General features: G+C 42.9%; 1 protein-coding gene across 1 annotated transcript in view; it reads left to right on the forward strand.

Annotated features, from left to right (window-relative positions):
- The window catches only part of DEPTOR (DEP domain containing MTOR interacting protein), a 185,524-nt gene that overhangs the window by 138,147 nt on the left and 28,402 nt on the right, over nt 1–18,975 (forward strand). The window contains exon 8 of the mRNA XM_023224703.1: nt 610–714. Coding sequence (XP_023080471.1) covers nt 610–714 — 105 coding nt within the window. The remainder of the gene's footprint in view (nt 1–609; nt 715–18,975) is intronic.

The raw sequence follows: 18,975 nt of genomic DNA on the forward strand, positions 1-18,975 counted from the left end.
GAATCACTTGAACCCAGGAGGTGAGAGTTGCAGTGAGCTGAGATTGCACCACTGCACTCCAGCTTGGGTGACAGAACAAGACACTGTCTCAAGAAGAAAAAAAAAAAGAAAGAGAAGAAAAGAAAGCCAAGTCTCTTCATTTCCCACCATTAGTAATTTAAATAATTATGCTAGACTTTCATGACATTGCAGGATCAAGAGTGTATCATTTGGATACTGAGGAAAAGAACAAAGTTAGAGTAGAAACTGTATCCGCAGAGACATTTCAACCATGTTATGACTTTTTCTAAACCTTCTATCGGAGTCTGACATTACACTGTATAACAGCCTAAGAAAGAGAACATCGTCCAGTTGTTTATTGAATCATACCCTCATGGGAGCATCTTCTTTCTGCCAAACAGGTTAGATTTTTTTTTACCACCTTTTCTACAGGGAGATGCCTGGGTGTGTGATAGAAGCAGTGTTCCAATCCCCTGGCAGGGGAGAGAGAAACGGAGGAAAATATATCACGGTGCATACTTAATCCTGGGTTGGTTTTCTCTCCCTCAGAAGAAGAAGCAAATTGCCGGAGACAGTCGGCTGCTTGCTAATTGTGGTTTTCCTCTCTAGATTGTTGGTGACGCGGTTGGCTGGGGTTTTGTGGTGCGAGGAAGTAAGCCATGCCACATCCAGGCTGTAGACCCCAGTGGCCCTGCAGCCGCAGCAGGAATGAAGGTACTAACGGGTCTTTCTCCCTCTCTTTTATAACTGTCTTGGGTTCTTCATGCCAAATTGGCCATGATTCTTACTAGGGATCCAAATCCGTCTTATTTTGTGTCCTTTTCTATTTCTGCCCTCTCTTTCTTGTTCTCCGAAGTCTTTAACCTTTCCCTGGGTCTTCCTTCTCCTCTAATAAACATTTAGAAGTATCTAGCCGGGCGTGGTGGCTCACACCTGTAATCCTAGCGCACTCAGAGGCCAAGGCGGGCAAATCACTTGAGGTCAGGAGTTCAAGACCAGCCTGGCCACCATAGCGAAACCCCATCCTTACTAAAAATACAAAAATTAGCCAGGCGCACACCTGTAATCCCTGCTACTCAGGAGGCTGAAGCAGGAGAATTGCTTGAACCCAGGAGGCAGAGGTTGCAGTGAGCCAAGATGGTACCACTGCACTCCAGCCTGGGTGACAAAGCGAGACTCTGTCTCTAAAACAAAACAAAACGACAACAAAACAACATTTAGCAGTGTCTAAATACCTCTAGCTTAATTTCATTATTTGATGCCATGTGTACTTTTTCTCCCTAAGTGTTTTGGCTTCACTTTTGTCAAATTTCCTTTTCCCGTTCTGAATGGGGTTAAAGTGAAGTCAAGCATGTATGATATAGGAACCAGGAGAGCAAGTTTTCCTACTTCCCTGGTGTTTGGAGGTTTGGTCTCCAAACCTCCCCTGGTGTTTTACATGTTCCCCCTCAACCAATACTGAGTTTGAAAAATTATGTATTTCCCTTTGCTTAAATCTTTGTGTAAGAACTCCAATGCTTCTATTCTATGCAAGGTATATTCCTGTGGGGTTTATGTATCTAGTAGCACATACTAGCCCATACGACATAGCCAATATTGAGAAAAAGAAAACAAAAGCCATGAAATTTAGAAGAGATCTGGAGATCTAGATCTTGGTCCTGTTAGTTACTAGCTTGTTGACTTTGAATAAGTTTTATAACATCTCAGAGTCTGTTTTCTCCTCTCTGAAATGACAGTCATACTATTTCCCATTGTTTTATGGATTAAATGTGTGGAAACCTTGATAAAGTACAAAGAGCTACACAAACATCAATTCATTATTGAATGAATTAGGGAAGATTTTTGAAAATAACTTTTACATATTTACTAAAATGATACATATATGTGCCAGGTATGGTGGCTCATGCCTGTAATCTCAGCATATTGGGAGGCCGAGGTGGGTGGATAACTTTAGGTCAGGAGTTCAAGACTGGCCTGGCCAACATGGTGAAACCCAGTCTCCACTAAAGATACAAAAAATTAGCCAGACGTAGTGGCTCACTCCTGTAGTCCCAGCTACTCAGGAGGCCGAGGCAGGAGAATTGCTTGAGCCTGGGAGGCAGAGGTTGCAGTGGGCTGAGATCGGACCCATGTACCCCAAGCTGGGTGACAGAGCCTGAGACTCTGGCTCAAAAAAAAGAAAAAAAAAAGACACATATACAGTCAAGAAAATTTGGAAAATATATGCGAGCAGGAAAAAAAGTAAAATTACTTCTAATCTTCCCTAACTCAGAGATGACTACTGTTAACATTTTTTAAGCAGCTTTGATAATTGGCATCCTATAAAATGTAGCCATTAACATTTTGATTTATATTCTTCTAGACTTCTTGTGTATATAGATATTATATACATTGTTTTTATTTAAGAGGATGTTGAGGTGTTTTGCTTTGATATACCTTTATATAGCATAGCTTTGTTCTATTGTCTGTGAAATGTTTCATAAGAGGATATTTCTGTCTTGATTATCTGAAACCGTAAGAGGATGCAGAAGGCTTAAAAGCTAAAGATCACTCCCCTGTTCATTTATTTGATACTTTCATCCTCTTCCATCAGCCTTTTCCTAGAGTAGCAATAAGCATGATTGGGATCTCCGCCTCTTGAATTTCTAGCATGAGCTCTCTGGCATTGGTTTGCATGCTGGAAAAAATAAGTGGGCAACAGAAAATGGCTCAAGAAAGCAAAGAGCACCTTTACTGCCTGCCCAGGTATCAGCACAGGTGTGATTAGGGGCTGCCTCCGCCTTTTGATTTGAACACCTCACTCATGTTGGGGAGGCACAGGCCCTGGGGTCCTGTGCTCGGGGGCAGCCATGGAAGCCCTGCTGGCTAAGGCAGTGCATGGCAGAGCCCTTTTACCTTCCTAAGACTGCAGCGGGCACAGCACCAAAGCAACTCAGAGTAGGAATGTTGGCCGGGCTCATAAAAAAGCAAGCATTTGCATCTATGCCGAGGCTGAATTTTTCATTTTCTAATGGAACTCTTGGCTGGGGAAGAATTTTATATTTTATTTCCACAATAAAGTACCTACTATAAATTTATTTTGGCACAGTGCTTCAGTTCTGAGTGTGTACTCACTAGCATGATGCTTTGGCTTAAAGAGCATTTCTTTTGAGGAAAGCAATGAATATATTTACATTGCAACTAAAGACCTTGTTTTGTTTAGCCAAGTGTACAGTGAAATTAATTGATTTTAGTTTATCTTTGTTGATGTACATACATAACCGTTCTGGGCAATGTCAACTGATTAACTCTTTAATGTATATACCCTGACTGATGTTTTACCTTATATATTTTTTCAATTTCATAAGCTAATGCTTCATATGGTTTATATGTTTAGTTTCTTCAGAGGTACACAGTGGTTTTCTTATGTTATAGAGCTTTACAGAGTTCATTAGAGCAGTCTTTCCATCATTGTATTATTACACAGCTCTCTGGTCCAGCAAAGCATCTGTTCTGAGGTTCTCTGATCAAAGCAGTTTTAAACTGCCACATACTTTATCCCCCTCTTAGAAATTCACAAAGCACATTAGTATATTGAAAATTCTGACAAACCTGGCAAGAAGGAAAAAAAGCTTGTTTAAATTGTTTAATGTAACATTTTATCATTTAAGAGAAACACACAAAAGAAATCTTTATCAGCGTTGTTGTTAAGACATAGCCCTAAAACTCTTCTAAGAAGATGCTTTTGGCCAAACTGCATTGGAATTAATATAAAGTCACCACTTAATGACAGGGTTATGTTCTGTGAAATGGGTTTTGAGGCGATTTTGTGATTGTGTGACCATCATGGAGTGTACTTACACAAACCTGGATGGGACAGCCTACCACACACCTAGATATAGCCTATTGCTCCTAAGCTATAAACACTGTACAGCATGTTACTGTATTGAATACTGTAGGCAATTGTAACACAATGGTATTTGTGTGTCTAAACATAGAAGAAGGTCCATGACAACTATGATGTCACTGGGCAATGGGAATTGTTTTTAAAGCATTCTCTCTCTTTTTTTTTTTTTTTTTTTTGAGATAGAGTCTGGCTCTGTTGCCTAGGCTGGAGTGCAATGGCACAAGCTCAGCTCACTGCAACCTCCGCCTCCCGGGTTCAAGCAATTCTCCTACCTCAGCCTCCCAAGTAGCTGGGACTACAGGTGTGCACCACCACACCCAGCTAATTTTTGTATTTTTAGTAGAGACAGGGTTTCACCATTTTGGCCAGGATGGTTTCAATCTCTTGACCACCTTGGCCTCCCAAAGTGCTGGGATTACAGGCGTGAGCCACCATGCCCAGCCAAATTTTTAAGCTTTATTACAATCTTAAAAGATGATGGGGGGCCAGGCTCAGTGGCCCATGCCTATAATCCCAGCACTCTGGGAGGCTGAGGTGGGAAGATCACCTGAGGTCAGGAAGTTGAGACCTACCTGGCCAACATGCTGAAACCCAGTCTCTACTAAAAATACAAAAATTAGTTGAGCATGCTGGTGGGTGTCTGTAGTCCCAGCTACTCAAGAGACTGAGGCAGAAGAATCGCATGAACCTGGGAGGCGGAGGTTGTAGTGAGCCAAGATCACGCCATTGCACTCCAGCTTGGGCGACAAGAGGGAAATTCCGTTTCAAAAAAAAAAATGATGGGACCACCATCATATATGCAGTTCGTAGTTGACTGAAACATCATTATGCAGTGCATGACTATACAGAGAATACATTTTTAGTATTACTGTTTGTTGGTTAAATTGAAAGGACAGCAAATACTATGTCCTTCCATATAGTTTAGCTGTTTATATTCATTAGAAATTATTTTGTACATTATTTTCTTACCTAAAACACTGACTCAGTTTTTTCCTATTTTACCATTTGTCATAGAATAATTTCACTTACAAAGAAGCCATTTGTATAATCTAATTGTAAAGGCTTGTTCCCAGCAACCTGTCATTGCTGATACCTTCAACTCGGAAAACTGCAGAGTTTGGGGTGTGTAGTCCTCAAGAGGGTCCTGGGGTGCCCTGTGGGAAGGATCCTCCCACTTGGGCACTGATTAACCTGCGAGGTCTGGGTGGTGGAAATTGTCCAACATTCTGACCACACGCCTCCTTTTGGCATCTCTGACTGTCCAGAGCTAACCTAGGATAGTGTAAAGTGCCTCAGTGTCCCTTCCTACACTGAATGTCGGGCTCTTCCTTTAGTCAGGGTTCTCATTTTCTCCAGGTTTTGAATGGGGGCAGAGCCCTGTATCTGGGCCTATGTGGCTGCTCCATCCAGTGAAATTTTTATACTTTTGCTATGACTACTTTTTTTTTTTTTTTTTTTGAGATGGAGTTTCACTCTTGTCGCCCAGCCTGGATTGCAGTAATGCCATCTCAGCTCACTGCAACCTCCACCTCCTGGGTTCAAGTGATTCTCCTGCCTCAGCCTCCCAAGTAGCTGGGATTACAGGCATGCACCACCATGCCCGGCTAATTTTGTGCATTTTTAGTAGAGATGGGGTTTCACCATGTTGAACAGGCTTGACCCACCATCTTTGAATTTGAGTTATTCTTATTTTGAAAGTTCCTTTACTTAAAAAATAAAATCTGTAAACCTTGGGCTTGGGGGACTTTTGTTTGGCTTTACAATTCTAGAATGGAGCGTGAAATATGGAAATCATCAAAAGTTTCATCAACCCATGCAATGCATTTACATTGAGAAGTTGTTTCCTGCATTTTTCCTTTGATGACTTTTCACTCATCCTTGAAGAATTTTATATCCAGGGCTTCTGATTTCCTTTCAATGCAAAGGGGAAAGGAACAAACAAGAGAAGAAACTGTCTCTTCTCTGTACCCGACCCTGTGCCGTGCGAGGCTCTTTCTCTACAGGAGCTCATTTAATGTCAGCATCCAAATACTCATGTCCTAGAGGAAGAAATCATTCCAGGAGGAAACAATTCTGTCTCTTATCTCTTTGCTGCTACTTTGAAAGGGAAGCCAGTTCCTTCCCCAAGCTATATTTTTTTTCCTTTTCTTAGATGGAGTCTCACTTTTGTCACCCAAGCTGGAGTGCAGTGGTGTGATCTTGGCTCACTGCAACCTCCACCTCCCGGGTTCAAGCGATTCTTCTACTTGAGCCTCCCGAGTAGCTGGGACTACAGGCATGTGCCACCACACCTCATTTTGTATTTTTAGTAGAGACAGGGTTTCACCATGTTGGCCAGGCTTGTCTCAAACTCCTGACCTCAAGTGATCTGCCCACATTGGCCTCCCAAAGTGCTAAGAATAGCTACAGCTATTCTGTAGATTACAGTATAATGAATATTGTGTAAACATTGGTTTCATGTTACAACCTTGAATGATATAATCTTTTTTTTTTTTTTTAAATCACATCAAGTCTAAACCCATTTCTGGACCATACTATCTATAATAACCTTATTTTACATGATCCTCTAGAAGACATCCTCTGCTTTAGTCAGGGAGAATTTTTACATTTCAGGAGTACATCATGATTATGCTTATGTCTGCCTATTAAAGAAAATCTACTTAAGTGACTCAGGCACTCAAAATACTCTAATGGCTCCCCATTACAATAAGAATAAACTCAGATGTTTTCTGTGGTCTACAAAGTCTGTAATCTGGGCCCACTTATCATATCTTTATCTCCTTCCCTGGCTTTATCTCTGTTCCTCCCAGATACTGGGTTTGCTCCTGCCTAGGGCTGAATAGCTGGTTCCATTGTTGTCCTTCAAGTCTCAGATTAAATGTTAATTTTTCAGAGAAACCTTCCTTGAATACCCTGTGATAGTCCTCCTGTCTTTCTCCAATTACTTCTCCTCGTATCACCATGTGGTCTTAGTCATTTTAGGCTGCTATATAGAATTGATGGCTTAAATGACAAACATTCGTCTGGGAAGTCCAAGATGAAGGTTCTGGCAGACTCAGTGTTTGGTGAGGCTCTACTTCTGGTTTGCAGTTGGTCATCTTCTCGCCATATCCCAACAATGATGATGTGGCTCCAATGAGTGGAGCAACACCAGGTTCTTTGTCTTGAGTCAAATTGGAAAAAACGACATGGCCACGTGTGGAGTGGTTTTAAGGAGTAGAGAGTCTAATAGGCAAGAAAGATGGGAGGAGGCCAAAAATAGATGCTCCCCCATGCAGAGACAGAGGGAGGGGTCTCCACAGCCGAAAGAGGAGACCCCAGGTGCCACAAATACCAGCCAGTTTTATAAGAAGGCGGGTGGAGGTGATGTCTGATTTGCACAGGGCTCAGGGGATTGGTTTGACAAGGCATGTCATTCACGTAGCCGGAAAAAGCTGGCCCTCTCACCCTAGTCTTTTAATATGCAAATGCAGGGCACCATGATGTTCTACACACATTGGGATAGGTGGGGGCAGCCATGTTGCCAGGAGCGTGTGTCGCAAGGGCAAGAAGGCCAGGGAATCGCCATGTTTGCATGGACCCAGTTTCTAATGGCCGCCATTTGCATATGAAAGGTTGCTGGCCTGGCTCTAAGAGCTGCTTTAAAAATGAAACTTCCCTAGGACCCTTTTTCCTCTCTATCTGCCTAAAATAACTTCTTAATAACTCTTACAACAGTGATGTAGTACAGAGAGAGCAAGAGCAAGTTCTCCAGTCTGCTTATGAAGGCACTAATCCCATTCATCAGGGCTCAACCCTCATGACCTCATTTCCTCCCAAGGCCCCACCTTCTAATACCATCACACTGGGGCTTAGAATTTCAATGTATCAAAAAAGAAGCTTTTTTGCTTTTTTTTTTTTGAGATGGAGGTTCGGTCTTGTTGCCCAGGCTGGAGTGTAATGGCCCCATCTCAGCTCACCGCAACCTCCGCCTCCCGAGTTCAAGTGATTCTTCTGCCTCAGCCTCCCAAGTAGCTGAGATTACAGGTGTGCAACACCCCACCCAGCTAATTTTTTTGTATTTTTATTAGAGACAGGGTTTCACCATGTTGGTCAGGCTGGTCTCAAACTCCTGACCTCAAGTGATCCACTTGCCCCAGCCTCCCAAAATGTTGGGATTACAGGTGTGAGCCACAATGCCTGGCCATGGAATTTTTTTTTTTTTTTTTTTTAAAGAAAGAGTTTCACCTTGTCACACAGTCAGGAGTGCAGTGGCCTGAACATGGCTCAATGCAGCCTCCCTCTCCTGGACTCAAGCGATCCTCCTGTCAGCCTTCCAAGTAGCTTGGACCACAGGCAAATCATGCCACCATGCCTGGCTAATTTTTGTACTTTTTGTAGAGATGGAGTTTTGCCATGTTGCCTCGGTTGGTCTCAAACTCCCGAACTCAAGTGATCTGCCCACCTCGGGATACCAAAGTGTTGAGATTATAAGCTTAAGCCATCACGACCAACCTCAATGTATGAATTCTGGGAATACACAAACGTTCAGTCTGTAACACCTGTCTTATTGTCTCCATCATATTTTTTAGAATCTGATTGTATATATTTATATGTTACTTATCTATCTGTTTTCAATGACTGTCTAAATTGTAGAGCCCTTATCTGTCTTAACTACCATATTCTCAATACCTAGCACAATTCTTGGCATTTAGTAAGTCCTGGAAGCAAATTTACTAAATGATTCAATGAACTGGTACTTCCAAAGAAAGGCTAAGGGAATATACTTAGTGACCACCAGCATTGTGTCCCCATGATCTCTTACTGTTCCAACAACTGCTGAAGGTGGGTAGGTAGTGTTCTCCTTACTTTACAAATGAGGAAACCGAGACCCAGTTTATCCTTTTCCCTAGGTCACCCAGCTTGTAAATGTCAGAGTTAGATTCAAATCTGATGTATCTCCCCCAACACCCACATGCTTCCTATTGTATTATTTCAAAAAATGCAAACCCATGAGGTGGAGGCCAATAGACGACATATTATATTAAACCCTGAAATCCCTGGCAAACTGCTCATAGATGCATGACCTTTTGTGTAGTCCGCAGAGAGAATTTGTATTCTTGTTGGAGTGGTCACGTGTTCACCTGGGTTGACTTGAAGAAGATCAAATAAATAATTTTCATTCTTGGCATCAGCTCCTCACTTAGGTCAGGACTTCATCTACCAGGGTCATCCAAGTGAAAAATCCCAAATCCTCATTTTTGGTAGTTTAATCAAACACTTATCAGAGCAAACCATTCAGCCTTCAAGCTCTGAAGGAATTTGAGCCCTACTTAACAAATCAGGAACAAAAGATATCCTTGCTCTTTTCTGGAAAGTTTGTTTTTTCTTATGGGAATAATTAAATCCTGTGAGAAAGAGTGTTCAAGTTTTCATGCTACCCTGTGCCAAGTCTCAGAGGGATTTCAAGCCTCCTGGCTTCTTTTCTTGTTTCCTGCCGTGATGAATTGATGGATGTGGACTTAACAGGGCCTTTTTTTCTCTGTTTATCTGTTTCTTTGCATATTTACATAGAAACAGAACCATCTGAGTCAGAATAAAAAATGAGTGGCCATGATGTCCTTTTTTTCCTTTTTCAAAATTTCTTATTTTTCATAGCAAGGAAAAAAATGTCAAAATCCTGCTTTTTGGTCTTTCCCTCTGATGGCAACATAACTGTCTATTTCATGGAATTTTCCTCCTGAACTAAGAGGGGCCAGGTTCCGAAATTAATTTGGCCAAGATAATTTGGGCACTAAAGAAGCAAATTGTGGAGTAACTATCCACATAAATGAGAAAATCCCTTCTGTGATTTTTTATTCCCCTAGGACATAGATCCTGAGGTGCTGTTTTAAAAATACATAGTTATAGATGGGTGTGGTGGCTCGTGCCTGTAATCCCAGCACTTTTGGAGGTCGAGGCAATTGGATCACCTGAGGTCAGGAGTTCGAGACCAGCCTGGCCAACATGACGAAACCCCATCTCTACTAAAAAATACAAAAATTAGCCAGGTGTGGTAACACATGCCCACAATCCCAGCTACTAGGGAGGCTGAGGCAGGAAAATCGCTTGAACGCAGGAGGCGGAGGTGGCTGTGAGCCGAGATCGTTCCATTGCGCTCCAGTCTGTGCCACAGAGCAAGACTGACTCAAAAGAAAAAAAAATGTAGTTCCTTTCCAGTGGAGTTCAGGAGAGTCATATGGGATAAACGGTGTTGTTTTGTATGCAGTGCTAAGTCTCACTTTTGCAGAGTTGTAGCTTCTCAGTTAACAGAAAATTATAGGGTCAATGAGCCACTGCTCACTATTGGGCATGACTGGGAGGGGAAAGATGACCACTTTGCTGTGAAGTGGTGGCCTGAGAGGGCGTCTTCTCAGGGTCTCAGCACCGAGCCCTTTTAGCAGGGATTCTTCTTCTATGCAGGCTCTGATGCCCTCAGTAATACAGCGGTAACAGTGCACAGTTCCTTGTTCAGTCACTATTCACTGACCACTACCATGTGCTAGGCATTATATTAGACCTTCGTGGGATTTATAGCCTAGAGAGGAAGAGAGACATTTTTAAAATGCACAGCTTTTGGCCAGCTGTGGTGGCTCATGCCTGTAATTTCAGCACTTTGGGAGACCGAGGCGGATGGACCACTTGAGCTCAGGAGTTTGACACCAGTCTGGCCAACATGGTGAAACCGCATCTCTACTGAAAATGGAAAAATTAGCCTGGCGTGGTGGCCCATGCCTGTAATCCAAGCTACTCACAAGGCTGAGGCAGGAGAATCGCTTGAACCCAGGAGGAGGAAGTTGCAGTGAGCCGAGATCGTGCCACTGCACTCCAGCCTGGGCAAGAGTGAGACTCTTAAATAAAATAAAATAAAATAAAATAAAATAAAATAATGCATACCTTTTAAGTGTATAGATTGGTAAGTTTGTCAGATGTGCACACTGGTGTCACTCTCAATCAGAACACAGAACACATCTGTCCCTCCAGAGGTCCCTTCGTGCCTCTTTCAAGTCAGCCTCTTTCACCAGAGGCAACCACTGATATGATCCTATCACAAGAAATTAGTTTAGGCTCTTAGAATCAGACAGAATCCTGGCTCCACTCCGCAAGCCTGTGTAACTTTTGGCAAATTGTGTCGTTTCTCTGGGCTTCCTTCTCATCTGTTAACTAGGGATATGTGTGGTGTCTTGCTCATAGGGTCGCTGAGGGATTAAAGGAAATAATGCATGCAGGGCCCCTCATGCTGGTCAGCCACGTCGTCCTTCCCTCCTTCGCCACAGTCTGAATACATGGGCACATCTCAGAGGCACAACCAGCCTGTGAAATAAATCTGAGTAATTCTTCAGTCTTGGAAGTATGTCCTGAGTTCTCTGAGGTTCAGCTTTCCCAGATCAAGTTGCCCTCTGCCCTGTCACCCTAGAATCCTGCCTACTCCTTTCATGTCCCCCAAGTTCCTGTTCCTAACTTCATCTAAGTTACTGCCACAGTGCTCGTTACTGAGGACCAAGGTCCTTTCTGACTGATTTCATCGGATTTCACCTTCATCCCGGTATCCCCCATCACCAGCACTGCATGTTCCCCCACTTTCCGAAATCTCCAGAAGCATCTCTGACTTCTCCTGCCAGTTCTTCTCATTTTTTTATTTGTTTGTTTCTTCTTGCTTGTTTGTTTGTTTGTTTTGAGACAGAGTCTCACTCTGTCACCCAGGCTGGAGTGCGGTGGCATGATCTCGGCTCACTGCAACCTCTGCCTGCCGGGTTCAAGTGACCCTCCTTCCTCAGCCTCTCAAATGTAGCTGGAACTACAGGCACATGCCAACACGCCCAGCTAATTTTTGCATTTTTAGTAGAGACGGGTTTTCACCACGTTGGCCAGGCTGGTCTCAAACTCCTGAGCTCAAGTGATCCACCTCCCTCAGTCTCCCAAAGTGCTGGGATTACAGACAAGAGACACCACACCCAGCTTGTTTTGTTTTTTGAGACAGGGTCGCATTTTGTCACCCAGACTGGAGTGCAGTGGTGCGAACATGGTTCACTGCAGCCTCCACCTCCTGGGCTCAAGCGATCCTCCCACCTCAGCCTCCCAAGTAGCTAGACTACAGGCATCAGCCATCACACCTCATCTCCTTCTCATTCTTTTCATCTGACACATCACATTCCCTTTGCCTTATGGCCCATGTTTGTGTTCATTAGGGCTTGAGTTTCTAGTTTGTGACTGGCAGGAGGGCCACTGCCGAAGAGCCCTGCCTTAAGTGTCAGAGGTGGGGGCGTTTGAGTCTTAGCTTCACCACTTTTATAGGACCAAAAATAATTCCTTAAACTAATAATTTTTTATATTATTAGTTATTTTAACTAATTTTAAATAATAATTAAAATAATTACTTAATATAAGCCTCAAATTCTTCACCTTTAAAATGATGCTGGCCAGACACGGTGGCTCATTCCTGTAATCCCAGCACTTTGGGAGGCCGAGGCAGGTGGATTACTGGAGGTCAAGAGTTTGAGACCAGCCTGGCCAATGTGGCAAAACCCTGTCTCTACTAAAAATACAAAAAATAGTTGGGCATGATGGCATGTGCTTTTAATCCCAATTACTCAGGAGGCTGAGGCAGGAGAATCACTTGAACCCAGGAGGCAGAGTTGCAGTGAGCTAAGATCACACTACTGCACTCCAGCCTGGGTGACACAGCGAGTCTCAAAATAAAATAAAATAAAATAAAATAAAATAAAATAAAATAAGGCTGGTAATAGTCATGATTAAACGGAATATGTGGGCTGGGCACGGTGGCTCACACCTATAATCCCAGCACTTTGGGAGGCCAAGGTGGGCAGATCACCTGAGGTTAGGAGCTCGAGACCAGCCTGGCCAACATGGCAAAACCCCATCTCTACTAAAAATGCAAAAAATTAGCCGGGCATGGTGACAGGCACCTGTAATCCGAGCTACTTGGGAGGCTGAGGCAGGAGAATTGCTTGAACCCAGAAGGTGGAGGTTGCAGTGAGCTGCAATTGTACCACTGCACTCCAGCCTGGGCGACAAGAGCGAAACTCTGTCTCAAAAATAAATAAATAAAAAATAAATGGAAAATGTGTCCTAGCTCAGTAGCTGCTTCATAATCAACAATAAATATTTCTGGGTGTCTTTTATTATATTGCTTATTATCAACAATAAATATTTCTGGGTGTCTTTCATTATATTGCTTATTTAAATAATTGTGTTACTCGGAGTCTTCTGACTGATTGTTGCTTAAATACATTTATATTTGCAAATGAAACACGAAGTAACAAAACAGTAGCTAAAAGGGGATAACAGAGGGAGAGGGTCTATGTAATCACATATTTCTGCCATATTGCAGTATACTGTTCCAATTCTTTCTAGTCTTAGAAAAGCTAAGTCTAGGTTTCTCATTTTTAAGTAGCGATAATAATTGCTTCATAGCATGGTCATGAGGATAAATAAAAATGTGTGTATGAGGTATCAAGCCCATGCCCATCATGTGATGGACATTCAGTGAACACTGTCTACTATATTTCATCAAATACAAGATGCATGGATTGTAGCTGGGTGTGGTGGCTCAAACTTTCAATTGCAACTCTTACGGAAGCTGAGGTGGAAGGATCACCTGAAGCCAGGAGTTTGACGACCAACCTGGGCAACATAGCATGACCTCACCTCTATAGTCAGGCTCAGTGGCACATAGTCAGCCACTACTGGCATGTAGTAGTCCCAGCTACCTGGGAGGCTGAAGTGGGAGGATCACTTGGGAACAGTCGTTCAATGTTACAGTGAACTGTGATCCTGCCGCTGCATTCCAGCCTGGGTGACAGAGCGAGCCCATCTAAAATAAAATAAAAAGATGCACGGATTGCAAGATATGCTTTGATTTCAGAGTTGCTAAAATGTGCATCTAAAAATCAGCAAATGCTGGTATTACAAGTTCAAGCCCCATTGACTACTACATTTCTATCAGTGGGTTCATTTTTGCTAATTGCTAAGTTTGTTTAACGTTTTGTTGACACTAAATATTTTTATTCACAACAGTAGGAAGAGTTCTCTTTTCCAAAGCTGATAAATGGGAAGTTTTTTCAACATCTTGGTACAATCCTGTGCTTCTCCTGAATTGATCTGCTATGAGTTTTTAACTCTGCCTTTTAACTCTGTGTTGGATCCTTAAAGACAGTAACAAGGGCCAGTTCTGAGAAAGGGGCAGTCTTGAGGCTCCTAAAGCCTCAGAAGCTTAGGCAGCTACTCTGTTTTTCCAGGTCATACCCAAATAATTAGTGTGAGGCCAAATCTGTCACCCCTATGGAGGACTCTTCAAAGCTAGATAAGTCCTAAAATTATCCCCACTTTTTGTTTTTTAATTTGTTTAATCTATTTTATTTTATTTTATTTTATTTTATTTTATTTTATTTTATTTTATTTTATAGAGATGGGGGTCTCCCTATGTTGCCCAGGCTGATTCTGAACTCCTGGGCTCAAGCAATCCTCCTGCCTTGGCCTCTCAAAGTGCTGGGATTCCAGGCGTGAGCCACTGCACTCAGCTGAAACTGCCCGCACTTGTAAAGTCAGGGACTACCCTCGACTGACCTGTACCTGGAAGAGATTCAAAGCTGATCCAACCCGAGCTAGGCATCTTTTTTCAAAGACGTACTCTTGAATTCATCCATGACAGTATCGGTCAGTTAGGAATGCCATAATAAACCACAGACTGGATGGCTTAAACAACAGATTAATTTGCTCACAGGTCTGGAGAATGGAAGTCTGAAGTCAGGAGCCAGCATGGTGAGGTGAGGGCCTTTCTCCTGACTCTCAGAGGGCCGCTTTCTCACTGTGTGCCCACAAGGAAGATAAGAGACAGTGAACTCTTTGGAGTCTCTTCTCATTAGGCCACTAATCCTATAGGGACCCACCTTTATAACCTCATTAACTTTAATTACTTTCTTTTCTTTCTTTTCTTTTTTTTTTTTTTTTTGTTGGAGACAGAGTCTCACTCTGTGGCCCGGGCTGGAGTGCAGTGGTGCAATCTTGGCTCACTGCAAGTGCTGCTTCCTGGGTTCAAGTGATTCTCCTGCCTCCGCCTCCCAAGTAGCTGGGATTACAGGCACGCACTACCACGCCCGGCTAATTGTTGTATTTTTAGTAGATACGGGGGCCACCACACCCAGCCTAATTATTTTCTTATTCCACATACAGTCACATTGGGCATCAAGACTTCAACATCTGAGTTTGGGGAGGGGAGGGAACAATTCAGTCCATAGCAGCGACCAACCCAAGTATCTTGGGAAGTAAAGATAAACACGAGAGGGCCTTTACTATATCTGCTGCGATGTTACCTAGATAAGATTCTATATATCAGTTACAATTAGCTTCATTTGTGAGTGTCATAAATCCTCCAAAACAATGACTAAGATTAGTATTTTAGTATTTTGGGTGTTTTTGTTTCTTTGTTTTGTTTTCATGTCAAAGCCAGAAGGAGGCCAGTTCAGGGCTAAGCTGTGTCTCCAAGGTTTCAGTCACCTATTTTGGTTTTTTTACCTTCCTTGGCTTCTATTCCCAAGGTTACTTCAAGGGCTGGGACAGCTGCTGGAACTGTAGTGATTAGGTCTGCATTCTAGCCACCCAGAAGGAAAGAAGGGAAGCAGAGGGCAGTATCCTTTTTTAAAATACCCATCTCCCTGGTCATGGTTGCTCATGCCTGTAATTCCAGCACTTTGGGAGGCCGAGGCAGGTGGACCACCTGAGGTCAGGAGTTTGAGACTAGCCTGGCCAACATGGCAAAACCCTATATGTACTAAAAATACAAAAACGTAGCCAGGCATGGTGACATGCACCTGTAGTCCCAGCTACCTGGAAGGCTGAGGCAGGAGAATCGCTTGACCCCGGGAGGTGGAGGTTGCAGTGAGCCGAGATTACGCCACAGCACTCCGCCCTGGGTGACAGAGCAAGACTGCGTCTCAAAAATGAATAAATAAACAAAAATAAAAGACACCTTTGGAAGTGGCACACATGACTTCTTTTACATCCCATTAGCTTTGGACATAACCACACATGGCTGCACTTAGGTGTGAGGGAATCTGGGAAATGTAGAATTTATTCTGGATGGCTGTTAGGGGTTGAATTGGGTCCCCCTAAAAAGATATGTTGAAGTCCTAACTCCCAGTGCCTCAAAATCTGACTCACTTTGGAAATAGGGGCCTTACAGAGGTAGTCAAGTTTAGATGTGGTCATAAGGGTGGGCCTAATCCAGTATGACTGATGTCCTAAGAAGGGGAAATATGACTGATGTCCTAAGAAGGGGAAATGGCAGTCGCCATCTATGAAACAGAAAGTGGGCCTTCACTAGCCACAGGACAGACATACACAGAAGAAAGATCATGTAAAGACACAAAGGGGAATTGTCCATGTGACTGGAGTGGTGCATCTATAAGCCAAGGAGTGCCAAGGATTGGGGGCAAACTCCAAAAGCTGGAAGACATGAGGAAGGATGCTCCCCTAGAGCCATCAGAAGGAGCATGACCCTGCTGAACCTTTGATTTCATACTTGTAGCATCCAGAATGTGAGACAAAAAAAAATTTCTGTTTTTAAAACCATCCAGTTTTTGGTACTTTGTTACTGTAGTCCTAGGAAACGGACACAGTGGCCATCTGTCCAGAAAAATAATGGGGGTTCTATTAGAAAAGGGGATGGGTCATTGGATATAGGGGAGAAGCCAATAGTTTCTGTCATTGACCAGAAAAAAATGTACAAACATCCTTCAGCAAGTATTTATTGAGTACCTACTGCATATAGTACACTGTGGCAGGTATTGAGGATCCAATTGTGAGCAAAGCCAGTGAGGTCCCTGCCCTCAGGGAGCTTCAGATCTAGTGACAAGACAGATATTAATGACTTGCAAATGTTTAATTACAAGCTATGTTAATACACACAGATTTTAATTAAATGTAATGTTTAATTACAGACTGTGATATGTGCATTTGGCAGGAACGTTACTGGGTAAAAGACAGATTCTCAAATACATATTTTGGCATATTTGGACATTTCACTCATTTTCAGAATTGCGTGATGAAGACTATAATGTCAAGTGTTGGGTCTGTCATTTTGCCTTTAGCTTCAGAGTCTCTTAATTCCACTCACCATTTTTTTTCTGCCAGATGAAATCAAATATTGTTGGCATTCTAGTTACAGCTTATGGTTCTCCAAGGAGAGTCTGTGAGAGAGAAAGAAATGATGGAAAGCCAAAATGGGAACACATTTGTTTGGCAGAGGGTCAGATTACTGGAACAGGAATTATGGAGCTTCAGTTGATTGAATGCTTTGTTTTGCACATTCCTGTTCTTCCTCTAGTCTCTTCCAGCTCAGTAAATATCACCATCCACTCAGTTACTGGGGCCAGAAACCTAGAAGTCATGCTTTTTGCCCTCCGAAGTCATGCTCTTTGCCCTCCGATTATAGGTACTTCCAAAATGCATCTCAAATGCATCTTTCCTCATTTTCCTAAATCCAAACCACAATCATCTCTTACCAGTACTACTGTGGCTCTAGCTGGCCTCCTTTCATCTACTCTTGCACCCTTATCATCCATTTCCCACCAAGCAACCAAAGGAAATCAGGAAATGATGCCACACTCCTAGTTGAGATCCTTCATTAGTTTCCCACTGCATCCTTACTTTGGCCCAAGCCGTCCTACCTGACCTGCCCTCCTCCTTCCTTCCTTCCATTCTAGCTTTTTAGCTCCTGAAATCAGTGGTAGCTTTCCCTCTTAGGGCTTTTGATTTTTTTTTTTTTTTTTTTGAGACCGAGTTTCACCTTGTTGCCCAGGCTGGAGTGCAGTGGTATGATCTCAGCTCACTACAACCTCTGCCTCCCCGGTTCAAGTGACTTTCCTGCCTCTGCCTCCCAAGTAGCTGGGATTACAGGTGTGCACCATGATGCCCAGCTATTTTTTTTTTTTTTTTTTGTATTTTTAGTATAGATGGGGTTTTGCCATGTTGGTCAGGCTGGTCTCGAACTCCTGAGCTCAGGTGATGCACCTGCCTCAGCCTCCCAAAGTGCTGGGATCACAGGCATGAGCCTCCGTGCCTGGACTCTCTTAGGGCGTTTGTACTTCTTGTGTCTTCCTCCTGGAATTCTTGTTTCATGGCTTTTCACCGAGTTCATATGTTTTACACCTTAAACGTCTCCTTCTTTTTAGTTGGAATGGTACTATGGTCTGAATGTTTGTGTTCGCCTCCCACACTCAAATTCTTATATCGAAACCCAATCCCCAATGTGAGGTATTAGAATGGGGCCTTTGGAAAGTGCTTAGGTTTTGAGAGTGGAGCCCTCGTGAATGAGATTATTGCCCTTATATGGAAGCCCCACAGAGCTTCCTGGCCCCTTCCTTTATGTGAGAACACAGCTAGCAGTCTCCATCTATGAAACAGAAAGTGGGCCTTCACTAGACTCCAAATGTGCTGGCACCTTGATCTTGGACTTTGCAGCCTTCAGAACTATGAGAAATAAATTTCTGTTGTTTATAAGCCACCCAGTCTATGGTATTTTGCTATAGCAGTCTGATGAGACCGATGGAAAATTTTCGTAGCATTTCTGCTCACAGTTCGTTGGTAAGAATTGTGTTGCATGGTCACTTTAAGTGGGGCAGGAAACTTGACTATGTCAGTTTTCATTTTATAGGGCAAAAGAAACAGAGATTGAAGTGGGGTAAAGTGAATGACACCTAGGGTATCTGTAGAGCCCCTTGTTACTCTCCTCTCTTTCATAATCCTTGTATATTCTTTCCTCACAAATACTTATTTTTCATCTTGCTTTTTTCTTTCTTTTTTTTTTTTTTTTTAAGACATAGGGTTTTGCTCTCTCATCCAGGCTGGAGTGCAGTGGCATAATCACAGCTCACTGCAGCCTCATATTCTTGGGCTCAAGGGATCCTCCTGTCTCAGCCTTCCAAGTCACTGGGACTACAGGTGCATGCTATCATGCCCAACGTTTAACCCCTCTAGAATATATGCTGTACGTGTGTAGAGATAGTATCTAATTGTTTTTTTTTTACTATATGTCCAATAAATGTTTGTTG

Source organism: Piliocolobus tephrosceles, chromosome 7 (assembly GCF_002776525.5).
Source record: "Piliocolobus tephrosceles isolate RC106 chromosome 7, ASM277652v3, whole genome shotgun sequence".
NCBI lineage: Eukaryota > Metazoa > Chordata > Mammalia > Primates > Cercopithecidae > Piliocolobus > Piliocolobus tephrosceles.